The sequence below is a fragment of the Stigmatopora nigra genome, chromosome 2 (assembly GCF_051989575.1).
Source record: "Stigmatopora nigra isolate UIUO_SnigA chromosome 2, RoL_Snig_1.1, whole genome shotgun sequence".
Taxonomy (NCBI): domain Eukaryota; kingdom Metazoa; phylum Chordata; class Actinopteri; order Syngnathiformes; family Syngnathidae; genus Stigmatopora; species Stigmatopora nigra.
Genome location: NC_135509.1, coordinates 12,112,956 through 12,134,288, shown reverse-complemented (window position 1 = coordinate 12,134,288; position 21,333 = coordinate 12,112,956). Strand labels below are relative to the sequence as shown.

Genomic DNA, 21,333 nt, shown 5'->3' with positions numbered 1-21,333 from the left:
ACAGTAAGTCAACACAATAAATAAACACACAAAAAATCATATCAACGTTAAAAGATTTAGATCAAATAATTGCTGCGATATTATCTTATCTGGTGCACTATATGTTTGAAAATTAAGATTAAAAAAACAGCAGCTCAGATCTTAATATAGAGGTTAAGAAAGTCACGCAAATTTTAACCCCTGCATATTACTTGGATGCGTCAGACTAATGTTTTCATTATTTATGGGGAAACATGGAGACAGTTTATACAAATGTCAGTGTTTCAGTCAGGTATGAAAAGATATGTTTTAATATGATGCTGCCTTAGCTACTTGTTTGTGCCACACACTCAAATATCCTTTTTAACCAAGCATGCAGTGTGTGCAAACTGTTTTGAATGCTTAAAGGACGGAAGGTTGATTGTTGCCAATTGGTATCCGGTAGCTCAGCACCTAACTTTGCGGAAGTGAAGGCTCCACTTTAATGTGTGCGTGTGCTCGTGAAGGGCCTTTTCAATCCCAAACGGGGGCCACCTTTTAGACACTGGCCCTTTACATGAGGGGACATTCCTTAGCTGGCCGCTGGGTCTGCTCAGCCAAGAACCCCCCGCCCTACAGCAACATCCGGGGCTGTCAGCAGGTGTTTGGCGGACTCCTGCTCAATCAATGGACACTCTCACAAGTCTGACCAACCCAGGAGGCTGTATTTACATGAAAGGGTAGGCAGGAGTCATGTAATGCTTCATTCCAAGAAGATATTAGATAATCAGATCAGATTTAAAATAATCCGCTTATAAAAACACACAGTTTGAGGCAACGGCTAAAGACAGAGGTGGGGAATTCAACATTACGACAAAAGCAACAAGTCCCAAGACTATTGCTTTAACTTTTCATTGTAGGACAAGAAATATTTTTCATTTCAAGTAGGAGAGAAACAATGTGCTACGAAGGCCTTTTTGTGTTTGGGAAACCTTAAGAACACGCATACATGAAGTAACCCAAACAACATACCCATACCATTACTCACAGTGCACCGCCAGCCATATTTGTTGTATGAAGAGTGCATGAGTGAGTGTGCAGCAGTGTTGATAGATTGGACAGTACCGGTTATGGCAACGTGCTTCTGTTTGTTTTATTTTCACGTAGGCACACTGGCTGTCCGTTCTCATAGAAGAATGAGCATAGCCTAACAACACACACAGGTAAAACAGGCTGACACGACAAATATTCTCATTTCATTAAAAAAAATAATAATAATAATCATCATTTTTACCGAAATTGTTAAAACTATGTACAGGTATAAAGCACATCTCGACTCAAAGGATACTATGGGTTGAGGAAAGAGTCATACTAATCAGGCTTTTAAAAAAGGCTTTAAACAGGGGTGGCGTTAACACCATTATTAACTACCTGCATGAATCTATATAAATAAACAAATGTATGTGTGTGTGTTTATAGAAATACTAACTGAGAGGAAAATAATGCAAAAAGAAAATAATTAAAAATTATGTAAAAAAAAAAAAATAATAAAATAGACAAGAGATGGTGATAAAGTTGATTTACCAGCACCATTTTGAGACACAAGCACTAGATGGTGAACAGAATAGTGAACAATTCTTTCCAAAAAAGCTTCCAAGCACAATAGTTGGCAGTCACTGGCGTGGTGGACCAGCCTGGAAATGTCATGTTGTTTCATTTCACAGATTTTGTGCATGTTTGAATAAAACTTTGGCTCAGATGAATTGCCAATGCCAATTATTTGAAATGTGGCGACATATTCTGCAGACCTGTATTTAACTCTCTGGGTCCATGTGTTCAAGCATCAGCGTCCGTGCGTCTGCTGTTGGCGTGATGCAAGCAAATGTGTTATTGTAACCTCTGCCTGCCTGCCGCTGCCTCACTGGCTGGCCGTGCGTCTCGTCTGGCCCCAAAGCCAACAAGGCTTCTGCTGTTCGGCGCTGCGCTCAATGCCATGTTTTACTCACTTGCTGAAAAATGTCCCATGTGTCAATTAGCTTGTTTCATCTCTGGCAGCGACTGAAATATTTTTGGTTTAAGGGCACTTTGAGATCTGCTAAACGTGCATCAATATCGGCAATATTTTCATTGTTAATGCTGATTCCCAACTTGAATGGAGCATGTGAGGTGGGGAAACTGGCCTAATGATTTTCAGTTTAATATATTACATTGCAATTTTAGCACAAATGATTGCCGCATAAGCTTAGCAGGCTTGATGTGCCTTTTTATTATTTCAAATATAAATGAAATACTATTTTAAGTGGGAATCACAATACAGTGACACAGCAATGTATTTGTTTATGGTTACCATACCATCAGAGTCTATCATTCCATAGTTTACATGCACCTTACACCTTTTTTGTGACTGATCTCAGTTACTTGCACCTTGTTCCAGTTCAGCTGTGATAGCCTGGATACTTAGGATAACTGCAATAGAAAATGAATTTGAATTGAAAGTCGGTGTGTGGAAATGATAATGAGATGTGCAGTTGTTTTCATGAATCCCTATGGCCAAACAAGAATGGGAGCTCTTTCAGTGTTCGAATCCTTCAGATCTTCATGGATGGAAAGCCATATTGATTATGCTTTAGTTCTGCCCCATTTGGTATCTTGTTTCGACACCTCATCACGTTTGCGATCTCTAATTACCATGGGACAATCATCTGCGTGACCAAAGCCAAGCTAAATTTATCATCTTTTCTTTATTTTATTAAAGATCTTTTTTTGTCAAACCAGCAAACTCAACTCAAAATTATTGTGAATTTGTGACAAAAAGAATAAAAACAATTCTGTCTAAAAACAGAATTATAGCTGAGGAAATGTGAGTTGCTGCAAAAAATTAACACTAACACAAAGGAAGAAACTCAGAAAATTAAAACAAAACTGAAGAGAAAACTAAAAAGTCATGGTGTTCTACCACTGTACATCTGAGGATTCGGACCTGGAACCTTATTGCTATGACTCATGCACAGCATTAACTTAGAAAGTATAAAATTCAGAGCCAATCATCTCTTGGGCAACACATATTCTGCATTGCAATTGTATTTAGTCTTTTTATTGTGCAGCAAATTGAAATGTGAAGGCAACGTAACTGTGTAATTGACAATTCTCTGACATTCAGGTCAGAGGGGTTCCTCAAGTTTTTCTAACAAATTCTACTGGAAAGTGTCAGTCAATCTTTGTTGTTTATTATTATTGATGTCAATGCGAGCAGTTTGATGTTAAATTGTCAGCTGTTCAAGCATTTCATGATCCGGGATTTGATCTAAGACTTCAGTCCTTTGCTCGCGGCATTTTCTCTGATTTCACTTTCATCCTATTGACATTCATATCCCATATTTTGTTGGCCTTGTGGAGATGATCTACTGTAGCATTATGTCTTACCGTCTAGAGGAAGTAAGACTAGCAAGTACTTTTGACAGCCGGTCCGTCAGAGCTCAACAGAGAGCTCCTTCATTGTGAGGATGAGGAGTGGACTGTGGTGCTTTTGGCCAAGCTCCACCAAGTGGAGGTGTAGGAGGCTCTCTTGACGTCACCGGGAAACGTGACACACTTCTCCAGTGGCAAAGAGCCTGGAGGGGCTCGAGCAGATGTTTAGCAGATGAGTTTGCGTGTATGTGCAGTTTTACACACTGGCACCTATTCGGCCTTCGTCTTTCTGTTAAAAAAGAGAAACCACAGAAAATAATCTGGGAACGATCGCCGGATCTCTTTGGGGTTTTTGGTTGTTGCGTACAGGCGTGAACCGATGCGGTCTTCATCTTGAGAACTGACAGAAGAGACGGAAAAAAATGCTTAGTCTGTTGGACTTTTTTCCTTACTGAACTCGCCTGGAGGCTTGATGGAAGCCGGAAGCAGGAGCTGCAAAAAAGTTTTTCAGTTTTCTCAGGGTCATTTCTGACAAACTTGGTCACATTGCGACCTTCTTGCGTCTGAGGGAGAGTGCATACTCAGACACTTACAGTTAATTCGAACTGGGAAATCCGGCAGCAAATGATCACCGCCAACGGCAGTTAGTGAATTTACAAAATCAACAAGCTCCCTAAATGTAGTGTTCAACACCTGGAACGATTCAGATTGGCAAAAGTTTTAAGTAACTTCTAAAGCTAGGCAGATGTTCTCTATAGCATGCTGTCCATTTTACCATTCTTGTAAGAAAGCGAGGGATTTCATATTATTCAGTCATGTCGTTCGACTAAGCGAAAAGAAACTGAAACAGATGGAAAATGAAGCAGCTAATTGAGGCCAGAGAAAGCAAAGGCAAAGTGTGAACGCATCCCCAGTTGCATGTGTAATGCCGAGAAGCCAATTGCTCGCTCCATCTTCTGTAGAAAAACATCCAAGTACTCCTTCCCAAGACACGCATGACAAGCCTTCAAACCTTATGCCTTTCACTTGACTTTACTTTTCCATCAAATAAATGAATAGACCACCCTCCACCAGCCAGCCCCTTTTGTTGTCCTTTTATTGGAGTTTGCCGTTTTGCCAGCGATCTAAGAGTTCTTGTGGTTTGCACGAGCGTCACTAGTTTGACTAATCCTCTGTGCAAACACTTTGCAAACTGGCTTTGCCATTATCGAGCTTCGGTTCACATGTATTTGAGGTTTTTATCCATGCAACATATGAATGAGTCTCCTCAACATGGGAGCATAGCATTTCACATTTAACAGATTGTTCCTGTTTTCTGCCAAAATGCTACTGGCACTGATTTCGATATTTCTGGGAAGTATATCCAAAGCTATTGAAAAAGGAAACATAGATCCCTATTGATCTCAGTTGTCATCTTCCCTGTGTGATTTTGGTCTTCAAAATTTTTGTTTTATTAATCCAATCTATTGTTGTCTTCTTCCCTAGGGATGCAATTATAATACTTTGCCCCTTTTAATGTTTCTTCTACGGTATTCAATTGGGTCCAACTTCTTATTTTTGGGTATTCATCAAGTATTTATGATATGGATTCTGGCCCATTACAACTGAATGGATCCATGGCCCAATGAGATGAACAGTTTTGTTTTGAGTGTCATGCTGCGCCCAGACCAGTCGTGTTTTTCTTTTTTTCATTGCACAATGGGTAGCCATACAAAGTCAATGTCAATGTTTGGATGAGCAACATTGGCCTGTTGAATTTTCGTGTCACAGACTTGATATTTCTCTGACAGATATCAGCAACTACAAAGCAGCAGCCGATTAAATGTGTTCTCATTATGGGACTTCAGTTGCCCTAGACAGAACCTTCCTCATCATCAAAATCAGAAAAAAGGACTACGAAAATAGTCGAAATATTCGGAGATTAAAGTCACAATATTATTAGAATAAAGTTATATATTGTAATAGTATGACATTACGGGAGGATGATAATATTATGAGAATTAAGTCATACATTGTGATATTACAGGATTAGGTAATGTGGTCATAAATAGTTTTTATATTCCGTGAAGTGGAAGTCCGTGACATCAACCTTTGGCAATGTAAAATTTGGTATAAACACAGAATAGCATCTGGCACAGCTGAAGCGACACGTTTTGCGACAAAATGCGGCTATTTTGAAGCAGCTTAACATTTCACTCATTCTACCAGTCAGGTCCAAAAACAAAACTTCTTATGCCCTAACCAACTTTATCATGCCACAAAGTCAATAATCAATAAACCCTCGCCTCCCAAATGACCTCCGTCGTCTTTTGTTCTTCCTCTTTTCGCTTACCCTTACCAAGGCTCATCCAAACAGCAGCATAACTTTCCTGCTGTTTCCACATTCTCCTTGCGCCAATTTCCACATTTCTTTCTTCCACACCCCTCATCTTGCCTCGCTGTGCACCTTTTTTTTATTGTTTCCAGACCGCAGTGAAACATTGAGAGAGACGCGTAGGATTGTTTGCACACACGTGCTCGGCTAAAAAAGAGGAGGAATCCTTCCAGGAAAGTGGCATCTGTGCAGCCCATTAGAAAGACAGGGACTTTGACATATGGCAGTGATCTGCAGAGAGGATGTGAAAGCACGGGTTTACATTTGACGCGAAACATCACGGGAGGGGACGTAAACACATGTTGGACAGCACTCACACCCAGCGTGCGCACATTAGCAACACGGGGTCCACGAATAAGCTCTTGCTTTGACCTCTGAACACAGTCGGTTCTCTGAGTCAGAAGAAAAGCAGCCTTTAAGGATGTGCAAGAGTGGAACTCATGGAGAAAAAGTAGCTATTTGGCTACGAGCAGGAAAACTCCACACTACTGTAATATTTGGTGAAATGGTTCTCTTGCGGCCAGGTCTTACTGTATGTTAGTGAGAGTGGAGGCTTAGGGTGGGTGTAAGCAGCAAGGTCTTAAGGATGGAAAGTGAGGAGGAAGCACGGCAATTCCAGCCTCGCAGCTGCAATTCATTAGAGTATTTGTGTTTCTAGGTCTGAGACCTGGACCAAGTATGGAAACAGGCCAGACCAGGATGTGTTCTACTGGGCAAACACGCTTCAGCTCTTGTATTTTATTTGACTTTTAAGGCCACCGCAAAACAACATTCCTCTCACATGTGTAATGGATGGAAGATGCTTGCCTCACTATGCATTAGTGGCTCGTAATAATTGCTTTTGATTTTCCAAAAGACGGAAAAAAGATTGCGTGCTGAACTATTTTGTTTAGATTCAAGTGATCCGCAGATTAATGAAGCAACCGTTAATGGCTTTGAAGTGCCGCTATAGCTGTACGGTCTTACATTTCTGTTGATTTAGGATCGCCGCTTCTTCTCAGCTGAAAAGCTCACTTATACACAAGGTATTTCGATGCTGATTTATCACCGTTCGGTAAATTGCTTGTTTTTCTTTCTTGAATTGAAGTCCAATCATTAGGCGTATCTTAATATATTCTGAGTTAGGTTTTTAAGTAAGATGGATTTTACTGTTGCCCAATGAAAACATCATTAGTCTTGAGATTTTGTTACAGCAATTTTGTGGGGACGTTTTTGTGGACAAGCTGATTTTACACTGGTTGAGCCTCCACAGATATCTGTCATGGTTTAATCACAGCGGTCAAGCCTAATCACAAATCATATTTAATGGGCAGTGAATTTGAATTAAAGGGAACTTAAATCAGTTGAAATGTCTGCCTACCTTAGATTCTTCCTGGCTGCTTTAAATTAGGTACTCGGAATACAATATATAGATGAAAAGAAACATGCATTTTTTTGTCAAACTTCGGTTTTAGAACAATTGGGATTAACAAAAAGATTTCTAGATGGCAGAATAATGAAAAAATGTATTTGTAAGAATTATGTTGCTTCAATAATTCAATCAATTTCACAGTTGGCATGGTTGCATGTATTCTCCTTTTTCCTCCAGCGATAACAATTCTCATTATAAACAAACTGTTCTGGCCACTGACTCGGCAGAGTATTCTAGTGTCATTGTGGAGATCATTAATAGGTAAATAAATGTTATTCTACTGACATGAACACAAAATGTAAACAGATTTTTGCTAGTGCATGAAAAATGATCTTCTGTTTACATTAACTCTAAATTCAATTTGTTTTTAAAAATGTAATACATAAAATGAAAAAAAATATGTCAACAAACATCATTATAAAGATAACTTACCCGACTTGATGTTCACAGACATTCAAATATAACATGTTTTTTTTGTTTACAAACATCTGTCATTTTGAATTGCAATGTATATCCACGCATTGTTTTACTGTACATATCTAGCTCTCCATCGACATAAAAAATATCTTTCGGTTTAATTTGTAGGCACGTAAACTAATGTGACCATTCACATACTCAAAGTAAATATCAGGCTGAGTGGACAAACTAGTGTACAAACCACATCGAGGGATGACGTGTGTGGCAGATGATGGAGGCTCTGATTGGTGGGAGGCTGTGTATTTGACACTCATTAAGTACACTGGCCTGATAGGTGCACTGCAGCTTACACACACACAACACACACCTGCATACACATACTGCGGCGTTACTGCGATGGGTGTTCTCGGGGACAGATGGAGAGATGGTGATCTGTTGGGATCGTAAGCCTTTAACCAGATCAGCCCAGATACACAATCTTTGTAACCAAATTAGCCATGATGCAGTGTGCGCTAGATTAGGTTTGGCTGGCGCTCAGTCACATTTGTGGAAGAGAATTGACACGGAACACTTGTCCCAAATGTAATAACTGGTCTAGCATCATACACATTAAAAGCAATCTTGGCCACAGATGCTCGAATGGAAGAGATGCGTGATGACGCTGGCAATTTGTGACGCAGTGATCATATACAGAGTGCAATTGGTCGTGGTGAATATTGTCTGCCTGAATATGCTGGAGTCACTCAGCAAGCACTGCAGTTTCTTTAGGTCATGATCATCCATCATTCCCAACAGGAACTTGAGTTATAAATTGTAGATAGCACGGTTTCAACATTGAACATGGAATGTTTTATTTGCTCTGGAATAACATGTTAGGACATGTGCAAATGCAAAAGAAAATCCTCCTTGTGTAAAGGTCATACACAGCTTGGACCAACGCCACGTGGATTTAAGGATTTGAATTCGATGCTCAAATATCACTAAGAACTATTATGGAGATAAGTAAATGAATATTTTAGTCATGCTTCAACTTAAATGTCAAGTAATCATGTGAAAAATGTTACCTTTAAACATTGCCTCTCCAGGTAAAACTAACCTTTCATGACAGTTTAGACTCTTGAAGGAAATATTGCTATCAATTTATGCAGTTAGTGATTCAGAAATGAAGCACTCCCTTACCGTTAAGGGTCAGTATTCTCATTCGACCCAAGAAAAACGATATTGTGGAAACTGCTACACTATGTGTTTGTTATATATTTGAATGAGGACACTTCCCTGATGTATATACAGTAATGGTGTTTGGGTTAGGAATGTCCAACACATCAGTAATGGAGTCTGCGTCACATGCTTCTCTAGGCATCTGCTTTTCTGATTGGTTGCTTGGTCTTAGTGACCAGAAGGCTTGTTTATCCTCAATGTTTGTCAGGATCCTTATCAGCCCGAACATTGTTTTAACTCCTATTTGAGAGTATCTGGGAGATGTTAAGAGGAAGTTGGCGGAATGTGGAAGTGTATGTGGCGCTATACATGTTTGATGCACTTTAGCAAACTGCAGGTGCCTCCACAATGCCACTTTTTGCTGTAATACATCACATTTCACAACCCTTATTTTCCACAGAAATAGTTATTTTTAAAAATGTGTCATTTCACCTGTTTGGATTTACAACGACCAAATTTTCAATTAGCTATACATTATCATTTTATTGATTTAGTATTCAAGTGAAAGCAGGGGTGGGCATTCTAGTAAAAAACTGGATCGCTATATAAATACGTACATATCCTCTGAAAGGATTTTTTTTTGCTTTGTTTTTTTTACTGGTAGGTTGTATTTTTTAAATCAAGCGTTGCATATCAGCATCATGTTAATAGCCTCTTGAGAATTTAAATATATTTAATACTTTCGAGCACAATATGTAAAGTTATTTTCTCTTTGTGCTTAGCTTTACAGTTTACCTTATCTGGAGTGTAATAAACTACTTGAAATTCATCAAAATTAGACCCATTTGGCAAAACTCTTCAAAATCGGCTGAATGGGTCAACTCGGATCCACATATGCAAAATGGACGATGAAATGTGACATAGCTAATCGTTGAGACCAATCTGAAAATTTCACCCAACCCTAAGTGGAAATTATTGAGTGTGGCAGCCACGTGTGTATTCATCAGTCCATTTTGCGTGCGCACACGTGTTGTTTGTGAGTGTGTAACCTGAGCTTTGGCCATCTCCCCGTGTGTGAGTAATGGTCCCTGTTTTATTGGTCTGCTCCTCAACAGACTATGGGTAATCACATAATGCTCGGTCTGACGTCAGAGCTGTTTCCATGACAACGCAGTGCTTCCCAATTCCCCCCTCCCGGACAACTCTCCACACAGGATGACTTCAGTTAAATCCTGATCCATAGTTTCGCAAGGAGTCGTCATAATGATCTGTAATCCCACACTTTGTACTCTTCTATCTTGTCTTTTTTACTCTTCATCATCCTCCATCTCTCTCACACTCACTGTGATCCATGCTCATTCTCTTGATTTGAGTCATCTTCTGCCTTCCAGGTCTTTTATGATAAGACCCACATTCTGATGCTCGCTGCCGTGGCTCCTTTCTTCCCCTCTCCAAACTCAGCCACTCCTGAATATACCGCTCTGCAGTTTCCAAACCAGACATATCCTTTCTGTCTTTGTCCTATCAAGTCCACATAACCGTCGGCCCCTCTTTTTCTCTCTTTTTCTCTCTCTCTCTTTTTGTACTTCTTTGATGCTCTATTATGATTGATAGAAATGTCTTATGAAATAGGGAGGATTTTCTGAACAGGGAAAGTTGCGTGAATAAATAAAATTAATGATATATCAAATAAATTTAACTTGGAATTAAAGAAAACATGAGAACAGAGATAATGAATTGCAATGATTATAAAATGTTTATACATAATTATAAAAAAAAGAAAGTCTTTACAGACCTAGCAGCAAGAAACTAAACATGACACATGTATCTACATATCCAAGCTTAATGTTTTTTTCCTAGAAAGATGAACATTTCCATATTTTCTACAGAAAGCACATATCTGGTTGGAGTGACAATCTCAAGATGATTTCCTTATTTATATATATAACCACTGTCAGATGGTTCCCTTTTAAGTGGGTTAACACATCCCTGCAGCAATGTGACACAACTTTCGATTTATCCACTCTACGTTGTTCATTAGGAAGTTGAAGAGGGAAGCTAAAAAGTGTTCACCCGCCCCTGCACGGCCCAGGATCATGGGTGAATGGTAGTTGGGGCTATGATCAGGCCATCGCCAGCCACTCGAGGCAGACAGACATAACCTTAATAAAGTAAGAGTTTTTTGGCTCAGGCACTATCATTTGTCATGCCTTGTAGATCCTCAGTTGAAGTCTTCTTTGTTAATAATGTCCAACACTTCCACAAAACATTGGTTCCCACGCAGCCCTTAACGTGTCTGCTGACAGTGCTCAGGCCACGGCCCCGCTTGAGTTCCAAATCGCATGTGGAAAGTGGATGCTACTTCTTCTACTTTGATCCTATGCCTACACAATTCTTCTTCCGTGCCAGTGATGCTTTGTGGTTACTTGCAGTTATAAAAGACTCTCTCTGAAACCTTGGCAGAAGCTGCCTCTGTTGAAATTCAGCGGTCCTTTGGCTGAATTGCAGCGGAAGTTACTTGTGTTGGACAAAACTGCATAATGGGTTACTTGCTTCTGAAGCTTCCGGTGGTACAAAAATTCATTACAAAATTCCGTAAGATGATAATGTATATATTAAATAAGGAGGTTAAGCTTATGCTGGTAAAAAAAAAATCTGTGAAAACCAGCCCAAACTCCCCACAGAAACAACAGAGTCCAACATCAGAACTTGGAGGCAGATGTGTTTCCCACTGTGGTTTTTGTATGAAATATATACAAAAATGCCATCACAATTTATGATTTGGCTTCTTGTTGCCATTTCTTTCTCCAACTGTAAGACCCTGCCCGAAATCTACATCGGTATGGACTTACTTACATGTTACTGGAGTTTTGACACTGAGAGATCTGTCTGGCTCTCTGATCTAATGAGGTACACTTCAGGACTTTATTGCCAGAGGCAAGCTCTGCTCTGCCAAGAGGGGCCCTCCAAAAGCCACCTTTTAAGCACACGCTCACACACACACACATTTATGTAAAAGTGCTAGCTCAGCAGATGGATCGAACCTGGCAAAGGACAAAGTCATTGGATGTGTCCCCTCACAAGTGCCGATAGGACAATATGCCGACATTGAGATGTTTCTACAAAGACATTTACGTTCCTATTTAGTATTCAGTAAGACCACTTGGTCATGACCTAATGAATTGTGATATTTTAACCCTCTCCAAAACTCCACCCGCCCTTTTCAATTGAACTGATGCTATCTATTATCTTGTTGAGGACTAATTCATCCCAGTAGTATATACACAAATACACTAGACACATGGCTTTCAATTTTGTGTATCCAAAGCTTGCTGTTTACGGCTTCTTTTTATGGTATGCCATACTAATTCATGAAAGTAGTTCACTGTATAACACTTCCATTGGGGCTATTATTTTAATGCAATTTTGAAAACATTGCTAGTTGATTACAATTATTTATCTGGAATTTTGCAGATGTTTGTATCGGCTTGCGTTTTGTTAAATGCAGTTTGAGCTGTTCTAGTTGCTGCAGGTTTTGGCTGCACACTTCTCTTTTGTGATTCTCAGTTGGACATAGGCTGCCTTCACCGGCAAAACAAATTAGCTAATTTATAAAACATCAGATTGTGGAGAGCAGTGCTCATTAAAGTTTGCGTAGAGATCTACAGTTTTGAAGGTAGAATGATGAGCCTGTTGTTGTGATCTCTCTTGCAAGGCACTAAAAGAGTGATGTCATTGGCCAATGTTTCCACACAGCTGTGCTCACAATTGAAGCATTTTGATGTCTTTTAATCCTTCTTCTAATATGTGTCTTCCTTTATTATTACAATCATGCAGTTTTTGAATAAAAACCCCCACTAACTAATAATTGAATTAGTTCTAAGTATTATTGTACCAGTTTGTGTTGGGTCATTGACAATAGATTGGTCCAGAAGCCTTCATATGTTGCTCTCATTTAAATAAAAAAAATAGTTAATTATAATTTCAGGATATTAGAGGTATATATATGGACATTGTCATTGTCTGCTGACCCCTGGTATACAGTGTGTCCTTTATCAGCACCAATTAAATTAAGGTTTATGTGTGTTATAATACATGATTAACACAGATGATGTTTCCTTCTATGTATGCTATATTCCTCACAGTTGTGAATTTGGTTTTTCGAGCATGCAGGTGGGAAATACAAAGCAGCGTGCATGCTTATTCATTTTTGGGAGCAGCTGTAGAGTTCAAACCAAGCTCAACCCACCACCGCATCCGACACGCTATCAGTGAGAACCAAAACTAATGAATGCGCGGAATGCACGATGACGTCGCGGCAGCTCCAGTCACATGGCTAGGTAAACACAGCAAGTGCGGTTTTGAGAGTTCTGTGTTTTGACCTGTGTTATTCTCAGCACCCTACGCGCACTCAGACACACACACACACACACACACACACACAAGTTTATAAATGAAATGCTGGAAATGAAATGACAAAACAAGGGAAAAGGACCAACTCAACCTATTTACCATATACCTATCAAAAACAATGAGTGATCAAAGTATTTAAAAGATTTGTCACTAAAGAATCATTTGTTTTTTTACCTCATTATAATTCAGCATGGGAGAACATTAATATCATAAAACCTTGTTTTTTTGGTTTGAGACTCATTGAATGGGTCATTCAGCAGTTCCCTTGTTCCAGCTCTCGAATAAGTATTTGGAAATTTGTTCAGTGATGTTTGCTTAAGTCCAGCTGCTTGACAAACAAACATGATGAAATTGTGATTGCCTTGGCACTTAACACAGTTGTAATGCTTTGGCCAGAGAAGCTAAATGAAAGCACTTTTCACTTAAGTATGATATCATGCATGTATCTATTATTATAATATCATCGTAAAATCGCTCTCAAAGTCATAATCAAAACCCATTATATCATTACTGTGTATTCATAATTCAGTGGTGCTTTACTCACGGAATTAAGTCATTGCAGAAGTGGTTTTGTAACTTAAGTCGAGTAAATTTTACATTCAAATGCAACTGTGTGAGAAAGACAAAACAACTAAAAAAGGAGAAGAAAGGTATTTATTATGCTACCAAAATGAATAAGACATGCAAAAACATTTTCTATTGGGGTGGAAGAGTGAGTGTGTAGTGAAGTGAGGTTTGTAGAGGCTGAGGGAGGATGAGGCAAACATTTGGCAACTGACAAAACATGGACATACGCACGTAAATACACAATTTAACAACTTGAAATTATATTCAGTTTGATGAAATGTCAATTCAATGCCTTGGACAACTTTTCAAGTTTTTTTCTAATATGAGCAAGGTATACGTTGCCAAAGGAATGTAGTACTACTTCAGAAAATTCTTGATATTTGACAGTGGCTTGTTTAGAAGTGTGTGTTTCCCAGAACACCACAAGCTTCTCATGCATTTAGTTTTGCTTCCCTATAGGCTAGCTAGCGGCTTCAAGCTCCATTGCCATGCCACGATGTTGTCCTTTGAGAAGCAAAGCACCGTCAGTCACGGAAAGCGCTCTTTCTATCTTCACGCTATCTGCGGATTCCTGCATTCTCGCCACATGGCGAACAGTAGCCCTCTGGGAATGTCACGGACAACTCTCTCACTTACAAGCCCAATGTTGGAAAACTACTCACGAGATTGTCTATTCTTTCAAGCTCAGAATCTTTTTCCACCTGCAAAAAAAAAGGGGAAGCAGAGATTTATGCCGTTTCACATGTCCACGTTTATTAGAGACTTGGTACTCGTGCTTTGTTCTTCTGGAGCTACTTATCAGTGATTTATTGAGGATGTCATTTAAAAAAGCATGCATTAGTGGCTCGTCACTGGCTTATGTGTTTGTCCTGTGGGAAACTTGATGGAATTGTAAATGCTCTTCATGCAGTGAGCCTGCGTTTATGTGTGGTCCTTTCTGATGAGCATTGACAGAGCACAGACCCTGCTGAGTCAAACGTGAATAAAAGATGAACTAATGTATGCAACTAGGGCCGCATTACACGCTCAGATTCTGTCTTCATTGCCTTTGGTCTCAACTCCGTTGTTTTATTCTCCATCAACTAACTCACAGCCAAGTCGTGGTTTAGTAATCCCAAAGGATTTTACATCAAAAGGTTTACGTGCAGTTCGCTCCGCTATCCAAATTACCGCCTGCTTGGAGTCCAAAGCTCTCGTTTTGAGGTCAAATTGCCGAGTTGTTCAACTGGCCATTAAGTTGTTCTTGACGTAGACGCACTCATCCAAGATAAATATTGTCGCCTATGCCTGTCAGACTTATGGCTTCATAAAAACATTTTACAGTGGAACTGCACCCAATGCTTTGCAGCGCTTGCACAAATCAAATTTAATTGCTTTAATACGCTCCATAGTCATCAAAAACAGAGAATACGATGTCTGCCAAACATTATTGTCGGATGTTATACTCATGGGACTGTTTTAGGTCATTGGCTGACACTGATGACAGTGGACTTCCAATCCATTTGAACTGGGGAGGTGGTGGTGAGTGCTCACTGCCAAGGCTTTCAGTCAAAATTAATTGGTCATCTCAAAATCAATGGCAGCCAATAATTTATGAAATCTCAAGTCAATGTAAGCACTTTCAAAGCTTTGGTAATGCGAACCTCTATAAAAAAAAAAAACCTGGATAGGTTCCATCAGCCCCTGTTATATTTTACAAAAAGAAGGAGGTTGTGACTTAGCAAAGTCCTCAAAAAAGTTGTCATGTTGAAAATTTACACTTTTGCTGTTTATTCACATTGTCAATTGTTGCAGTTAATTTTTTCAATTTATTTCGTCATGAGTGTCTTGTATTAGAAACTGATCTGAACCAAGTGTACAGTTACACCTCTACTGTAGAGTGGCTTGGTGAACGAGGTGCAAACACACTGTCCAGTGAAATGAATCGATTGCCATTTAAAACACACACACACAGCAAACTGGCACCTCGCAGACTGAAAAGAGCGGAAGCCTGTAAAGCAAACAAACAAGTGAACGCTCTGTTCCCTCCTTCGCCTCGTGGTTATCCTGACTGGACCGTTATGCTCTAATGGTTTTGTCTGTTTTTTTTAGGTCAGTTGGCAGGTCTCAAAACACTAGATCCCCAAAAGCAGGGGTCTCCAAAGTATTCCCCAAAGGGCCACAGTAAGCGCAAGATTCATTCCACCCAAACAAGAAGACACCTTTTCACCAATCTGGTGTAATCCTGCCTTAGATGCATCGAGTGGAAAATGTTGTTCCATGATCCCATTTGAGTTTACGCCCAAGATAAATCAGTGAGCACATCAACAATTTTATTCAATCCAGGCTTTTTCAAATCAGAATAGGGTTACATACATTGCTGTAGGTCATATAGCATCAATGTGACCTTTTGTGGCTCCCACAGTGAGGATTATATACACTCAAATCCTTCCCTGGGGAAGACAAATATAATAAAGCTCATTAATCCCAATTAGTCAACAATAGTCTAAACCAGTGATTTTCAAACTTTTTTGGCCACCGCCCCCTTCACCGCCGGGCCAAAATGCCAACGCCCCCCTCTTTACCCCTTTCCAACGAACGCTAGAACGACTATATTGCTAAATGTCACAAGAATTGGTTGATTCTTCAATCACAAACAGTTTGAAGACTAAAAAAAACAATTTTAATAAACAAAAATGGTTATCATTTATTCTTCAATTACAACACCTTGAACTGAACTTGAAATAAATTGTAAAACTGAACGAGTAACCATTAACAACTGTCCTGCCTAATGAGATGGGTGGGCTTGGTGCATTGCAATCAGACTGTCAACATCAGGATGAAGGTGATGAGAAAATCGCGCACGTATAGTTGCTTTCTGGCAGCTATAAAAACTGACTTGCATGTGGAGAGAAGCTTAAATAAATAGAAGACAGGCGCCTCAGATATTATTCGCTAATTTCGTTTCTTTTAATAGACCAATGCGCAGTTCACCTCGAATCATAAAAATTGATAGCTGATGCATTAAGCCGGTCGCTGTGCGCATACGTCTGTGGTTAAGCGTTGCCGGCGCGCTATTGTGTGCTCCTCTGCGGCTGACTGGATGGTGGTGGTTTCCCCAGTCGCCTGCATCGACGATAAACTCGCGACAATTAGTGATATACGGTATATGCGCGCTGCTCGTGAGCGCTCGAGCAGACAACGTTTCTTGTTTCAATAAAGCTTGTTTTTTGTCGACTTTTTATTACAGACAATCAATTTTTCCAGTCTTTCTACAAACACCAACGTCACATTTTACTGTAATTGCTCCATCGCCCCCTTCACTATTTCAACGCCCCCCATTCGCCTGTTTATTCGTCAGCGCCCCCCTGAAAGTTCACACCACCCCCCGAGGGGCGGTACCGCCCACTTTGAAAACCACTGGTCTAAACTGAAGTAAGAAAGCGTGAAGGGGAGTTCAAATGTTCCACATTGTGTTTGAAAGACTTTCTGAATGATATTTGTACATGTGAGCATTTGGATGCCTATTAAGTACACAGTGAGAGTGGAGCAGATGCCAAAAGAATGGTTTGAGGGTGTTAAACGTTGCATAGTCACAAGTGTGTTCCTCATTTCCTGTGCATGGCCCCTCAGCTCTGGCAGCCCACCTTAATAGTTCCCTTCAGTGATGATGCAAATGACCTATGATGACTCCCCCCATGCTCAAACCTGTAAAACATTAGCCAGCTTGAATAGCGATGACTCTCATTCACCATACTCTCCCATCAGCGGGAGGACGAGACCCACTCCTCCCCACTGAGCCACTCCTGTGGACTAGCACGTTCTGAGATACGGCAGATTGACTTGAACTTTTCTATATAAACCCTTTAACTTCTTTCACTGTTTGGGACTTGATTGAACTTGGTACATTTCATGTATGGCCAGTAGTATTTTTTTCCCATTGAAAAAACTATGACGTAAAAAAAATGCTTTGACCATTTTTTTGTTGTTGACATAAGAGCACATGATTTACAATTTTACATTTAAAGCACCTCTTGCATCCAGATAGGTCCATTTTTCACAAAGCACTTGACATTGTGTATTTTACACGAGTGCTGGACAATATCAAGTATATCGCCAAAATGATAATAAATCATGAATTGAATTGAATTCCTTCTATTTCCCTATATGGGCAAAACCAGTGGTGTGGTAAATCACCCCATAACACAAACGTGGTGAATAAATACAATAACTGTTCGTGAAAGTGAATACTTGGCAATTAAGAAAGACACATGCACTTACTATAAAACTTTTTTTCTTTTAGCAATGCTATATCATTATAAGATGACCTATATATAATGTGATTTATATTGTATAATATTTACCAAAATGGCCAGCAAGCACTATTATACGCTCCAGTAAATAACACCAACATTCACTCTCAATGATACTGATCTATTTTGGAGCAATCTGCAAAAAGCTAATCTTTCCTGGAATGCTGCCTTTACTATCAAAATCCACCATGCTCCTTCTTGCCCCTGCCATCATGATCTATCTAGTATTTAGCAACTGTGAAAAAATGATTTTTTCCCTCCATAATATTGTTCCCTGGATCACTATGACACTAAACCGCTGTAATGTAAATAGCTCATCTCATCGTCAAAGACTTAGCAGGATGTGACCTAGTTTCTGGCAGTGGCATAGTAAGTCAGAGGAGAGCGCCGTAGACGTCGCCTTACTTGCGACAAGGCACGCTGAAAAAGGACAAATTAATATAAAAGGAAGTCTGTCTACTCAAGGTCGCCTGGGTTGAATATTAGTTCAACGAGGTGTCCTCTTTATATCCGCAGATGTTTATTTGAACTTGAAGAGACTTTCCAAGCTGGTGCGATAGGTTAGGAGACTTTGAGCCTAATTGGAGAGTGCAGAATTTCACAGACAATCCCTAGTTAAGGCTACTAAATCCTGATCTCATTTAACATGACTGTAAACTTGGCAGTCCTTTCTCTCTCAGTTGCCTTTAATTGCTTTTACTGGATATTAAAGTGAAGTCACAGTCAGTTTAGGCCACACATTCAAGGACTATGTGCACACATCCACGTGCAAAGACTATTAGAATGGAGAGAAAAGTGTGACACCAAATGAGCAGTGAGGACAAATGAAGTGCTCATGGTGAATGAATGATTAAGAAACGCATGCGCATACTGTGTCTAGCGTATCTATATTTGGGATGAGGCAGTTTCCGGCTCATTTTTGAGACAGGTTTATAACAAATGACTCAATTGATGAGTCTCCCTGGCTTGGGTTGTATGGAGTAGAAGCCTGACCATGGGGACCGCGGCTCCTTCCAAGCATAAAGATTGTTCACCAACCTCTGCACGTGCGTCTACTTAGTGTGTTCATTAAGACAAATGTTCTCTGAGACCTTGGATGACCTGACCCAGTCAATACTGAGCAGCATGTATTTTTTTTAACCAAAGAAACAAGCACATGCTTTGTTGCCCATAACGACAGGAGAGGATTACCTTGATTTTCGGACTAGAAACTACTACTCACCACCACCCGCTTTGAACCCTGCGGCTTAAAGAGCTGTGTGGCTAATTTATGGATTTTTTTTTGTCAAGGCTAATGAGTTGCATGTCTTTTTGTGTAAATATCCTATAATGAATTGTGTGGAAACCTGCGGCTTAAATATAGTTTTCTTAGCCAATTGGTTGGGTGCGCTTATGTTTTAACAATTACTGTATTTTTCGTACTATATTTAAAGTGTTTGTCTCCATGTGGCCTGCGATTGGCTAAAGTCAGCTGGGATGGGCTCCGGCACTCCTCACGACCCTAGTGAGGATAAAGAGGCACTGCGCCTTATATTGCGCAAAATACGGTACAATAAATCCCATGACTCCTGATTTTTTTGTAGTAAACTATCGTTTTCAATTGCAAGTTCCTTTGTTTTTTTTTTGTTTTGTTTTTTTTTTGTGTGGTGGCATTGTGGTCCAAGTGTACACTACATTCATCCCATTTGTCTGTTTTGGTGTCAAGCGGCATTAAAGGAGCACATCAAACAGACTGTCAATCCAAGCTGCTTTCTAGCCTGGACCTGCTGTTCACCTCTGTTTTGCTCATGTGTTGCCCCACAGCATGAGACAACTCAATAAGCCCCTAAAGTCCTAAACATTAAATTACACCTGAATCCTAGGTTTGGCACTGAAACCGAGACGCTTGATTTTGGTGTGTGCTTCTAGGAGATTTGTCACAGTTGTCTTTGTCAAGGCGTTTTTGGGCACAGAGCCACCACACATCCAGAGTTTTTAGTGGTGACTTAACTGTCCAGAAATTCTGTAACATGCATCATTGCTCTGATGAATGCAGTAACTCTGGAATAAGTGTGTGTTAGGGGAAAGAGGGGGGGCTTAGGAGGACACAGTGGCTGGTAATCAGATCCTCCGCCTCCACCAGACCCTCAGGCAGCCAATAGGAACCAGAGCAAACCAAACCAAACCTGACTGTGAAATTGCATTAGATGTCCGTGCTTAGTTGAACATGGCGAAGGAAGGATACAAACTCATTTTGGCACTTACTACATACTCTTTCATCCATTCATTTTCTGTACCACTTATCCTCACAGGGATCGTGGGAGATGCTGGAGCCTATCCCAGCCAATGATGGGCAGGAGGGAGGGGACACCCAGAATTGGTTGCTGCAGTAAACAAGTATAGGAAAACAAAAATAATCGAGAAGTATGTCTTGCAACAGCAAAAGAGTCAAGAAAATGACAATCAACAGCGAACTTTGTTTATTCATGTAAAGCTAAATATTTCCATGTAATTTGGATAGTTGGTACTGGAGATGAATGTTTGCAACCTTATTTTGGGCTGAACAACTGAATTAATTTGTGGTTATTATTATTTTTTTCTTGTTGAAAGCACTGCTGCAGTAATACCCCATTCATGTGGCTATGGTGTTGGGATGGCTTTATTTAAGTTATTTATTGATCACTTCATTGTGACAGATTTGGGCACTCTTGTGGCCCATCAATAATAGTACCTTGCATCCAGGATGTGGCTCCATGAATAATAGTATCCATGATGTTGTCGCTTTTCAATGGTTTAACAAAAGTTTTATCTTTGCTTTTCACAGATGCTGGCCCGTTCAGATTGGGAACACAAAAGAGGCTCCCGAGGATCACAGGTGGGTTTGTACTCACCAAAGTGGACACACACACACACACTCACACACATACAAAGACTCTTGACAAGGTTTAAACATTTTTCATCTGCAAAATCATTCAAGTCACTGAAAATAATCTTTGAATCTTCGAAACTGGACGTTTTATTTTAAAAATCAATCATGAGTAAGGGTTTTATGCCCTAATCTGTTTTGTAATAAATTTCAACTTAACATACTAATCTACTCTTGCCACTAGAAATAATTTATAATGTTACAGGGAAATATCTTAGTGACCAATATGTTTTTATTCACTTGTCAAGTCGTATTTTTATAGCTCTTAATCACAACAAATGTCTAAAAAGGACCCGCACTTGACACTAGGTCACAGTGTGATATGGTCACTTTGGGTTAATTAAAGGTCTGTGGACTGCAGTAAGGCACAAGTTAGTGTTTGACGATTTTTACACACAGGCATGCACAATTTTCACATTACATCCATGTT

The 21,333-nt window shown here is 39.8% G+C and overlaps 1 protein-coding gene across 2 annotated transcripts in view; it reads left to right on the top strand.

Annotated features, from left to right (window-relative positions):
* The window catches only part of LOC144181053 (cGMP-inhibited 3',5'-cyclic phosphodiesterase 3A-like), a 45,026-nt gene that overhangs the window by 6,363 nt on the left and 17,330 nt on the right, over window positions 1–21,333 (top strand). For both annotated transcript variants that reach the window (XM_077709314.1, XM_077709322.1), the window contains one exon: window positions 20,802–20,852. In XM_077709314.1, coding sequence (XP_077565440.1) covers window positions 20,802–20,852 — 51 coding nt within the window. The remainder of the gene's footprint in view (window positions 1–20,801; window positions 20,853–21,333) is intronic.